At 43.7% G+C, this 12158-nt stretch overlaps 1 protein-coding gene across 1 annotated transcript; it reads right to left on the bottom strand.

Annotated features, from left to right (window-relative positions):
• Positions 1-316: 316 nt before the first annotated feature.
• On the bottom strand, positions 317-7673 carry LOC306737420 (zinc finger protein Aiolos-like; the record flags this gene model as incomplete). The annotated part of the gene is made up of 7 exons (XM_079219154.1): positions 317-945; positions 2200-2310; positions 3344-3460; positions 3881-4048; positions 4898-5314; positions 7208-7309; positions 7622-7673. The coding sequence occupies 7 exons, from the start codon at positions 7671-7673 to the stop codon at positions 317-319; spliced, it is 1596 nt and encodes a 531-aa protein (XP_079075280.1).
• Between the last annotated feature and the right edge of the window lie 4485 nt (positions 7674-12158).

The raw sequence follows: 12158 nt of genomic DNA, 5'->3' as shown, positions 1-12158 counted from the left end.
GACTAAGAACACTCTGACACTCGCCACACTCCTATAACGTCTCTCTCAATAGCTCTTTGATACACACACACACACACACACACACACACACACACACACACACACACACACGCACGCACACACACACACACACACATGGATAAAAGACTACTACTTCATGCTTTCATTTCTGATACAACTAGCTACTTATATGAGTAAATGTGTGTGTTATCTGCTTGAGCATATATATATGTGTGTGTGTGTGTGTGTGTGTGTGTGTGTGTGTGTGTGTGTGTGTGTGTGTGTGTGAAAGCATGAAAGCCTGCATGAATGAAACCTACTTCAGTTCAAGGCGGTGCTCGCCGCGGGCTATGTGGGAAGAGAACTCGTAACGGTCCCGACTGCGGTGGCCGCACACGTTGCACTCGAGCGGGTCACGGAAGCCGTGGCACCCCATGTGAATTGTGAACATGACATAGTCCAGGAAGATCACCCTGCAGTGGCCACAGGGGTACACCGCCCCGGGCAGCGCTCCACCCTCCCCGTCTACCCGCACCACCCGTAAAGCCTCCAGCAGCGACAAAGGGATTGGCTGGGCATGTGGGTGAGGGATGCCGTTCTGATGATTCAGCCCCCCCAGCAGGTGCCCTAAGCTGTACATTACAGGCTGGGACATCTGGGAGCCGTCAGTGTGGAACGAGTCCACGCCGAGGGGTGGCTGGGTGGCGTGAGGGAGGCCCATAACCGGCATGCCCATCTTGTGGCCGTTAGTGAGGCCCATGGTGCTGATGTCACTGCGGCTCAACTGGATGGGGTAGGGCCTGCGGGAGGGAGCTGGGTTACCGTTTGACCCTATGGGTTGCTGGTGGGTGTCAGGCCCTGGTGAGCCATGCGGAGGGTCCTTGACGTCAGTTCGGTAGACCAGCTCCCTGTTAAAGCTCAGATCCAGGCAGACACCGTTGTCGCCTAGACCGGCAGCATGAGAAAAAAGAGCACTGAAGACGTTTTACATACTTCATCCAACAGCGTACTCAGAGAAATACCACAAGCAGCAGTTTAAACAGTTATTGCTTATAGATGGAAACATATCTATGAGAGATCCTTACAGGACTCTAAGGGGTCGTCACTTTGGTGTTGACTAAAAACAATTAGAACAATGTGCACCCACGGGGCAACACAAAGGAAACCTGGAACACGCCCGGATCCCAGGACAGAAAAAAGTTTTAAAGCATGAAAGGACCCTGAGCCAGCAGTTGAGCTTGGAGGCATGAGAGGACAGAGGGCTGAGAGGAAGCAGAAGACGCAGACGAAGGCCTCTCGTGCAGCTGCACCACAAAGTATAGACAGAGAGGCACCTGCTCACGTTTCTCGCCTCCCGCCTGTTCTCTCTCTTTGTGGTTGCAGACATTACTTCTCTTTTCCCCCTGTGGTTATCATATTGAAAGATCTCACTTCATTTGTCAACCAGATAGTGACATGTAGGAGTTTTTTTTCTTCTCATTTTGTGAGCAGCTTGAGGTATGATTTACAAAAGTACAAACCAATGTACAAGCTTAACCAGAGAGGTGAGAGCAAACTATTGAAAATTGTTGTGTGTATAGGACCCCAAGGTCAATTTAAACTGATATCTTTAGATCATTCATACTTCAGAAAATGTATCTTAAGTTAAGTTTGAAGCAAAAGTGGATAAGTTTCAAGTGGATGTTTTCTCCCTCTCTCTCTCTTTTTTTTAACATGTAGTCATTTAAATAACCATGCATGGTTACCAATACCCACCTACGGCACATTTCTCGCAGAGAATTTAGGACAGTGGAGGCCACTCTGTGGTGTGTGCAGCTATGAGGCAGGTATGCTGCCCTCAATTCCTGTTTGGCAAGAGATGGAGGCCAGCAAAGACAAACAGACAGACAAACAAGTAGCTTAGCAGACAACTTGAAATCATTTACAAAACACAAATTCTGTAAAAGCATAAATGCAAAGCAAAAAGCACAAATGATGTAAAAATGTCAAAAAGACCACAGCATCTTATAGTTGCACAAGAGGATAACGTTTCAAAATACAGAAATCAGTAAAGAAATGTGCATTAACATATACAAATATTAATTAGCAATTAGGTAGATTGCATTCATAATCTTTTCTTTTAACCTTAATTCATTAAAAAAAAACTAGGTAATTGCCTTTTCTCAGCCCCTTGGTATGTGTGCATTCAGCTGCTCTTACCGGTGAACTTCTGTGGCATTGAGCTCTTCCGTTTGGCTACGTTGCTGGCGAGCCTGTCGAGCAGCAGAGCACGCTCAGTGCCCATTTGAGTCCTGGACGTCTGGCTGTCCTCTGCTTGACAGCAAGAGAGTGATAGAGTATAAGTGAAACAAAGAAATGAGGACCTCTTTTCGATCAAGCAGTATCAAAAGTTAAGGCAGTGCACTGAGCTGCAACTGTCCAGCTGTCAAAGCTTGTGAGGTTGTGAAGCGAAGTAAAAAAAAAAAGAAGAAACTGCAAGACACACCAGCTGCTCGAAGCTGAGTCACACTGGGAGGAACAAAATATTAATTTGAAGCTTCTTTGACTTCACTCCCTGGTGGGTTTTTACTTCACCAGAGCAGGAGTGGAGACCACAGGATGAGGATGTACTTCCTCACCACTACGGCACTATCAGGCATAAACTTACAACATTTGGTGACCACAGAAGCAGGTCTGTGTGTTGCAACCGTGCAACTGTCCTGTACGTAGAGTCATTTTTGGGGGGAGGTAGTGTCAAGTTAACCTCTTCTGTTGATGTGTGGACCTAATTTGTAACTGTGTAATGTATTGTTTTGTTTTATTGTATGCATGAAATCAATGTTTAACTTTGCTGCTTAGATATTTTATCTCGATGGATATTATCTGGTTAAATAAAGTTTAAATAAATACAATTTAGAGGATTTGTGTGTGTGTGTGTGTGTGTGTGTGTGTGTGTGTGTGTGTGTGCGTCTATGTGTGCGCGCGTGTTGAGTGACTGAGTTGAAACATTTGCCCTACATATTTGGCTTCCCCTTTGCCGCTCCAGACATTAGAAGCGGTCTTCATCGCAGTGCCTCCAAACCACAGCAGCAGCTATAACCTATTTAGCTGTAATGATGGGGTAACAGTCATAAGCTCATTAATTTAACGAGGCTACAAAAACAGGATCTGCTAGAAATAACAGCCGTAATTGTGCGCTTCATATGTGCAGATGAGCTTCTGTAGACTGTGCAGTGATCAGATCACATTAGCAGTTATGTGTGCATATGTGAAGTGTGTCTGTGTGTGTCCTGTGAAGACACGTTGAGTTTCAAAGATGTTGCCAAGGCAGCGGGTGTCAGAAAGTGTCTGAGTGTGTGCTCACCTCTCTCAGTAGCACCTTTGCTCTGCATGTACACATGGCACCTCTCTCTGTGCTCCTCCAGGGAGCTGCGCTGCTTATAGCTGCGACTGCAGTGGTTGCACTTGAAGGGTTTGTCCACTGTGAGCAGAAGTTTCAGTTAATCACCAACACATGAAACATCAACACCCTCCAAATGCTACAGCGAGTATTATTTTCTTAAGTACGCGGTTTCATACAAAACTGATGATGAGCACATTATGAGATTGTGCAGCGTGTCTGCAGGTAAAAAACACGTGAACTGAAAGTGAATGAGTAAGTTTCCAGAGGTAAATGAGTAAGACGTCATATGTGATGAGCGTAACCATATGAGAGGTTATGCTCATACGCAGGTTGTTACTGGAAAAGCAATGCAGGCTCAGCAGACCTCATGTGATTCAAAAGGAGTGAGAAACCAACATGAAGGAGTGACAAACCAACCACCATGATACTGTGCACAGGTGCACACAGTATCAGTGCATATCAGCTTTACATGTGTGTGAGTGTGTGGCTGGCTGGTACCAGAATGGGTGCGCAGGTGCCCGCTTAGAGCATCACGTCGACGGCAGGCGTAGCTGCACATGGGGCATTTGAAAGGCTTCTCCCCGGAGTGCAGTTTGATGTGGCGCAGCAGGTTTCCCTTCTGGGTGAAGGAGGCCCCGCACTGAGTGCAGTGGAATGGCCTTTCACCTGAGTGAGAAAGAAAAACACACCATGAAAAACAAGCCTGCCATGACATCTGCTTCTTTTGATCACACAAAAAAATGTATATTTCTCAAGTTCCATCACTGTGAATGATCTGTTGCTGAAGAGTCAATGTGTTGGACTGGGTTACTGTTAAACAACACATTGATGTGGTGTTCAAAACGTCTTGAGTGGAAATCTTGTGACACTTCGATATTGATGTGTTAAAAAAATTAATCGTCTTTTTGTATGATTTACTTAAGTTGAATGAGACTTTTCTTATCCCTAGTATTACAGTGAACTGCAAAAAAACCCATAATCATTCACCATTCTTTAAAAAAGGAACCACACAACATCCACTCAGAAACCTAGAAACAAATGTTCTCACGCCGATTAATGTGCATCTCACTTCTCATGTCAAAAACACATACTCATGAGTTCCATCTGAAGGCGACATTATTCTACTAGTCACCTGTACTCATCAGTAAAATTATGACTGTGTATCACTAGAAGACGTGTGTTGACAACCACATTGCACAGTGACAAGTATTTTTCCCAATTCAGGGCAAAATAATGACTGTAGATGTATTGACTTATCTTGTTCACACACAAGTTATTGCATGTGCTTCAAATTTAAACAAAAGAGGATATTTCACAACCTCCTGCTGTTGCTGTAGCACTGGTTAGGACACGTGCGTCAAGTATGATGCAGACTTGTGCGTTCTTAATCGTAGTTACGCGATCAAACATCTTGACCTAGTCAAGGCGGTATCCACTTGTGCTATCAACAGAGAGATGATTGCACAACTGTTGTGTTTGAGGTCAGGTGCTTTAGGCTGTGTTCCTGTGCTTTACCCGTGTGGCTGCGTTTGTGCACCAGCAGTACGTTGATGCTGACGCAGGACAGGCCACAGATGTCACAGTTGAGCTTGCCTGTCGTCTGGATGCGAGGGGCCACGGCTCCAGGCACGTAGGTCCCTTCTGCACCAGCCGCTGCTCCTGCGTGGGCGTCTGGCAGGGCTTCGCTGTCGTAACGCGAGTAGTCCACCAGCGACAGGTCCTGTGGCTCATTCAGGGTATCTCCCTCTTCATCCCCCTCCCCATCCCTCTCCTCATCATCGTCCTCCTCTGTCCTCTCCTCATCGAATCCTTCCTCCGTCCCATCCTCACTGGCCCCTTCTGCTTCCTCTTTTAGCGAAATCTCTCTTTCTTTTTCAGCCTTAGCGTACTGCTCGTTGTCCTCCATCTCCTCTGCCTCTGTCTTAATCACATCTATGCAAGGAGGAAGAAAGGGAGAATCTATTTGGAGTGACATTCAATGCAAACACAAATGCAGTGACTGAAACGTGATAAACAAGAGATAAGACACATAAAGGGAAGATGTTAAGTCCATATACAACAGTTGAAGTTTGTTCTCATTTCCAAATAAGGCAGCTTGATGAGACTCCAACCAGAATGTAAAACGCTGTCACATCTTTACTTCTACATTTGTATTAATAGCTGACAGTTTCATATTAGTACTAGCACATCTCCAATGTGTGGGTATCTTAATTTGGCCTTGTGAAGTGTCACAAAGAGATTCAGAAGATGTGTACACGAGATAAGGGGGAAGGCATTTCCTCTGAATACACAGAAACTAGAACCAGGGCAGGAGACAGAGAGAGAGAAGGCGCCTCACACAGACAACACCAATTTATCATTTGCTGTTAAAAAGTTATTTTAGATTGATTATTTATTGCCTGTATCACTGTAGCTGAAAATCATTAATCTGCAAATCCAGCAACACACTGCTGTAATTCCAGTTCGTTTCTAGCACATTTTTTTCCTGTTGTTTTTTCTTGACCATTTCATCTTAGTCTCAAGCCCTTACCCACTGGAGGTCAAAACTCCACACCTTACAGCATCCGCCCAACTGTATTTAAATGTCTTAACATCACAGCTGTTGACACGCAGAGTCCTGCGGCCTGGTTTGCAAGACCTCTCACCTAAACTTTTGCTTAGTGTCAATGTACTCAGTTCCATCCAGAAACCACACTGTGGTCTTGGCGGCGACTGGTGATGAGCTGAAGAGCGACGCCTTGTATTGTGGAAAGCGTTCAGAGGTGCTATGGAAACTTTGCACATGCAGAGCTTCGAGAGGCCCGATTTAGAGTCCAGGGTCTCAGAGGGAACCGCAGGCTGCTCATCAGATGCAGAGCAGGGCTTTAGCGAGTGCACCCAGTGGGGCAGATGGGTGGCAGTCGGAGAAACATAGGAGCGCTTTCTGTAACGCCATGTTCTTATTGTGACAAAGGAGAGCCGAAGGCCACATGTCTGAGTGACAGCATTTCCACACTCACAAATATTGTGCGTGAAACACACTCACAGTTGAGAAAACATGTTTCTGCTTGGTGTGAGGGTAAACTGCTGTTGAAGAAATGCCCATAATATCTGACCATGTTAACGTATCACAGTTAGGATTAATGAAGTTTCGTCGGACAATACATGACACAGCAGTGAGCGACAAAACCAGACTGGGGTTGATCGAGCCCTCATATTCCTCATGTGCATGCTCTGGATCTACCCTAACAGTGTTGAAAACAGATTAAATCAAATTCTGAGAATGATGCTCTCATTGCTTTGTATTGAATAAAACCTAATGATGAGTTTCAGTGCAGGAGCCTTGACCTCTACTCCAGGATAACCTCCATGTTGCCTTTCCTGTCTAATCCGCTGGAGGACATACAAATGGCTCTTACTTCAAGCACTTGACCATCATATGTAATCTGTCTCTAGTTGATCATATATAATTACACCTAACTTGCATTTTTTAAATATTAATTTTAACTGAAGTAAAAGGATAAAACTCTCCCTTGTTCCTATGGGTTTATCATCACACTCTGGGATACATAACTTTTACAAGCCTTAAGATAAACATAGAAATGATCAAAACAAGAACATTATTTTAGTTACTAAACTACTTTTACTCCAAAAATTTGTTTCCAAACAACTTTGTTTCATTGTATTAATTCACAGGGTTTGTAACAGTTCGAACCTCAAACTTTTGAGTGGACAAAAAAGTAATTACAAGCCTGCTGGACGGTGTGAGCTTGATAGCTAAAATGCAAAGTGTAATGGAAAGGTGTGTGTGTGTGTGTGTGTGTGTGTGTTGGGGGGTGTACATACGTGAAGCCGTCACACCTTCAGCACACTGCATTCCATTGTCACTGAATGAATTATCTTCCCTCTCTTCTTCCTCCTCCTGTGGCTTCACATCACTGCAAACGTCTGAAAAAGTGACACGTCGTGCATGTGCAAATACTTTGTGTTACTTTTTGTTTCATCTGGATAGCTTCAAACCAGTAAACTACAGTTATCCGTTAGAATAATGGAATATTAAAATCCCTTCACAAACAATAAATGCGCAGGAACAAAGACAACTTATGGTCTGCTATGCAGCCTGCACATATGCAGCTTTCAATACCTTTCAGTCATGTGCTGTGAGCGAGTGCGGTGAGCAGGATGGTGGCAGCTAGGGAGAAATGTGTGCAGCCTGATCACGTACACCTTCACACTAAAGACAAGGAGTCAGATACTCACCCATCCCGTTTCCCTCTGGGGTGGTAAATTCAGGATCTTTGTCTATGTTCATGATAAAAAATGTTCTGTAGAAAGGAATTACAATATTCACCAATGAGAGATAGTTGAGAATCCAAATTAATCTAATCAGGTCAAGCCACATTCCTCCTTATAGTGTTTTCAGAACTAGATCTAAGTTTACAGAGCAATACGGAGAGAGAACATCTCACACTTTAACATTATACAAATTTTGGTCTTTTATCTTGACACATTAACACGAATATACCCTTCTTCAGGTTTTCAACACTATTAAAAGCCTCCCTTACTATTTCGAAAAAGCATGTGAAGAAATAGAAGCAACATGTGCATCTCACTGTTCCTGTTGGTTGGACAGCATAAAAAGAGGTTTATTTAAAAAATATGTGGGTAAAAGCCCACGGTTGATTGCTCAACCCCGTCACTACATTTAGCCTTATGAGAAAGAGATGATGTTCACTGCACATGCACTTCCTGCCAGGTCTGCACATAGGAGCAAGTGTAAAAGCGCTTTCAACACCAACAGCCAGTGAGGCTCCCAACACTTGTAGTCAACGTTTGAAAATGATTTAGGAAATATAAGATCCAGATCCGCTTTAGAAACACTTTTTATTGAACTAATAATAACTAAATTCCCACAGCATGACTACTTTTACAATTTATATTACAAGTGAAACTGTAATTAGAATACAACCTGCATAGTTACATAGAACAGTTAAAAAAAATCATATAGAGAGCTGCCACTACTCTTACATCACATTCAGAGAGGAAAATACAGCAATAACAAACTTTCTCACACGCTCAAAATGAAATTGAGAAGCGCATGTCTAAACATTACAATAAATGCCAACATACGTTTTGTGTTTTATAGTTTGTTGGACGATTACACTACGGTTAAGTAAAGATGAAATGATCTGACCTGCTTTTTGCTCAGCACCTGGAGGAGACTGCAATCGCAGTAGGAGATTCCACACTCCACCACTGGACTTTCTCTGAATCTGGAATATACTGTGCGCAGCGTTACTACGGTGAAGTTGGAGAAGTCCCTTAAAGGAACAGAAACATATTTTGAAGGTTGAGCAACAAAGACCAAAGCATGTTCACACAGTAGAGCAGCAACACCAACGATTTAGATTACTCCTCCTCACCGGTTCCATGATCATAACATAAATCCTTCTTCACTGAACCTTAACAAGTAGAAACCTATAACACTGTATGTTTATGAGTGATACAAAGACCTGATTATGGGTTCTGTATCGATTTACGCGGTAGGCATGGTTCCTGACCATTTAAGGAGCTATCACTCCATCTTGTGGCCAAATTAGAACACTACTTTTCACTCAAACTTTTTTCGCCCTGTTCAATAAAATAAGACTTTACACACATTTTAAAAGGCCCTAAGCACTTATACTGTAGCTATTTTAACACATTTTAGTTTAGTATCTGGGTGGGTTGCATCTCTCTTGTTCCTGTTGAGTTGCTTTGGACAAACGTATCTGCCAAATGACAGCAATGTAAAAATTTAACAAAAAAACCTTTTACTACAGCTAGGCCCAAACTTTAGGCATCATTTTAATAAGTCAACTGAGGAACTCATGGCAAAAAAACTGCCATAGAATAACTAAATAACATCACACTATCTGAAATATTGAGTATTGGATAATGGGACATTGGAAGACTTTTCCCATAGACCTAAATTGGGAAAAAGGTGTCTCTGAATCAGTGGATTCTATTAATTTTCAGTATATCAACTTCCCAGTAAAATGCATGAATAGCCCTTTAAAAAAATCATTGGGTCCTAAAAGTTGTCAAATACACTAATAGCTGTTTGTGTGTGAGACAGAGGCCGAGGCTGGACTGAGGGCTGGGAGTCGAGGTTAAAGGAAACGCAAGTGAGCTTTCGCTGTGGGCCATGGATGCGGAGCTTCACCGGAAGATCCGGATAATTTTATACTCAAGCGCAAGGGCCAGGCTTTAAAGCAAATTGAACATAGTGGTTAAACCGTCAAATTCAACTTCCAGGTCAAATCCTTGCGTGTAGCTGTGTGTGTGCTTGCACTTAATCTATGGGCCCCAAAATACAGAATATTGCGAAAAGATCTGGATATTTTTCTCTGAATTCTATACAAGGAAGTCAAACTTGTTTTGCTTCATGCACCACTGTGTAACTTTCAAAACATGCACTCTCCATCTCTCTTTCCCCTCATTCCATGTCATCTCTCTATACTTTGGCAATCTTATACAGGCAAAAAAATCCAGAACATCTATCTTCGTTCTATTAGTCTGCTACAGCAATTTACAATCAACAAACTACAGACACACTCAAATACAGCTCATTGGCACACATCAAACACCTACAGAACAACGTGGCTAAACTCTGAGTAACCATCCTGAATGAACCAGGCTACATTTCATTGTGCAATTTTGTGTTGTAAAATGACAATGATAAATCTTTGAAACACACACACACACACACACACACACACACACACACACACACACACGCACACACACACACACACACACACACACACACACACACACACACACACACACACACACACACACACACACACACACACAGTAAAACACCTCATAAATGACACATAATGAAACTGCTGGCTCTCCTTTGAGCTCCAGGACCAGAGTGCAGCTCCTCTAACAACCAACTGTTTTGGTACATTGTTATTACAGTCTCTCAAGCTATTTACTTCATGTTGGCCAGATGTAGTTTTTCTTTCAAATATTTGACTTGCAATGCAGAAAGTGTCTGAATCACAGTGAGGATTTTGACTAATTTATCAAGCAGGGAGGGATGAGGAATCTGGGTGCAGTGTAACTAACAAACAACCACTGCAGCACCCACCTGAGTGGTGAACAGCCTTGTAAGGCTTGGCTGCGGCCATGGTCCACCTATGGCAACCAGCTACCAGACGGAAGAAAAAAGCTGAAAGAAAGCACACTCACAAAGGCATTACAATACATGCTGGGTTTCCATGGCAAAACAGAGGCAAAGGAACGTCGTCCAATAAAAGCCATGATTCAAAACCTTAAAAGCTGGGTGTAGGGGGCATATCTGCACACATGGGCAAACAAGAACAAAGTAACACACTGATTTACAGACTCTTTCACGATCGGAAACACACACATATCTAATAAACTGGCCCAGTTTGCAGCGTTGTTAAAACTTATCCTGCGATCCCACTGGTTGGAGGCTTTTTTAGGACCGGTGGGGGCAGGGCGGCAATAATGAGGAGGGGGGGTTTAGACTGTCCGTTTGCCTTTTATAGCTGCCCCTTCCAGTTAGTAGCAAAAGAGAGAGAGAGATCTAAGGGAGGTCATGATGGGGGGGGGGGGCAACAGCAAAGACTGGACTGACCACTGGACAAACATGTATGCAAACAAACAGATAAAAACACACTGAGACCTTGTTGAGGGAGCAGACATGAGGCTGCTTTGTTGTTTGAACAATGTTTTGACCGCAGAGGCATGTTGTGTGTGTGTGTGTGTGTGTGTGTGTGTGTGTGTGTGTGTGTGTGTGTGTGTACGTGTGTTGGGCATTGGGGGTCAATTAAAGTGGAACACCTCGATGTGTTCTCTGTTTTTTATGGATCCAATTGTTTCATCAAATCAATACATCCGAGTAATTGTGGCAAGAAATAAGTCAGAGGTGTATGATTGACGAGAACAATAATAGGAGGGGGGGGAGAGAAAAGACTGAGTGTAATCAGTGTGTGAACAAGTGAGCGGGCGATTTAGCTGTTTTGTTTCTCTACGTGCACTCAGGATTGAGAAAGGACAAGTGAGGGAGTGTGTATCTACGCTTATGTGTCTGAGTAAGAGAGCTAGAGAGTAAGACAGAGGGAGAGAGCTTTAGTGTGGCTTTTCTCTGCTGTGCTTTTCAGCTCCTCTCTCACTGGAGAAAGAGGCGTGTCCACGGACCAGTATAAAGTCCAAGGAGATCCACTCGTGTTGAGCCATTCTCAGGAGCGAGGGCTTTACACTGCACACCGGCAAGAGGAGGAAACTGCAGCTGTTACTTAAAACGCTGCCTTTTGATGACCTGCTTTGAATTTGGACACTTGTAGACGAGATTTTTGGTGTTTCATGAGAGGGCGGGCGAGCCTCTGGACTCAAACTCGAAGAGAGGGCAAGACACACCTGAACACAGTGGTGGATATCCTTCCTGCAACTGTTCATTCCAACATAACAAAAACTAGTTCTTATCACCACTACATTCGCCAGCCGAGCAGATCAACAGCAGGCTCCAATTTCTGCGCTGTGAAATTGAATCAGAGGAACAGAGAGGCAATACAGCAGAGGCATTGTATCTTTGCAATTGAAATACTAACCAGCTGAAAATATCAAAGACTATTCTGGACAAACCTCAACCCTCCCTTGTAGGTCTAAAATCTGCTGTTGAAGCAGAAAGTGATCAAAAGCTGCACAACACTCAGAGGAGAGGCAAGCAGAGAGGAGCATATACGAGGGCGAAGGATTGCGTGCAGGTGCCGGGGCTGCC

The sequence above is a fragment of the Taurulus bubalis genome, assembly GCF_910589615.1.
Source record: "Taurulus bubalis genome assembly, chromosome: 6".
NCBI lineage: Eukaryota > Metazoa > Chordata > Actinopteri > Perciformes > Cottidae > Taurulus > Taurulus bubalis.
This window is presented reverse-complemented; position numbering and strand designations above follow the sequence as displayed.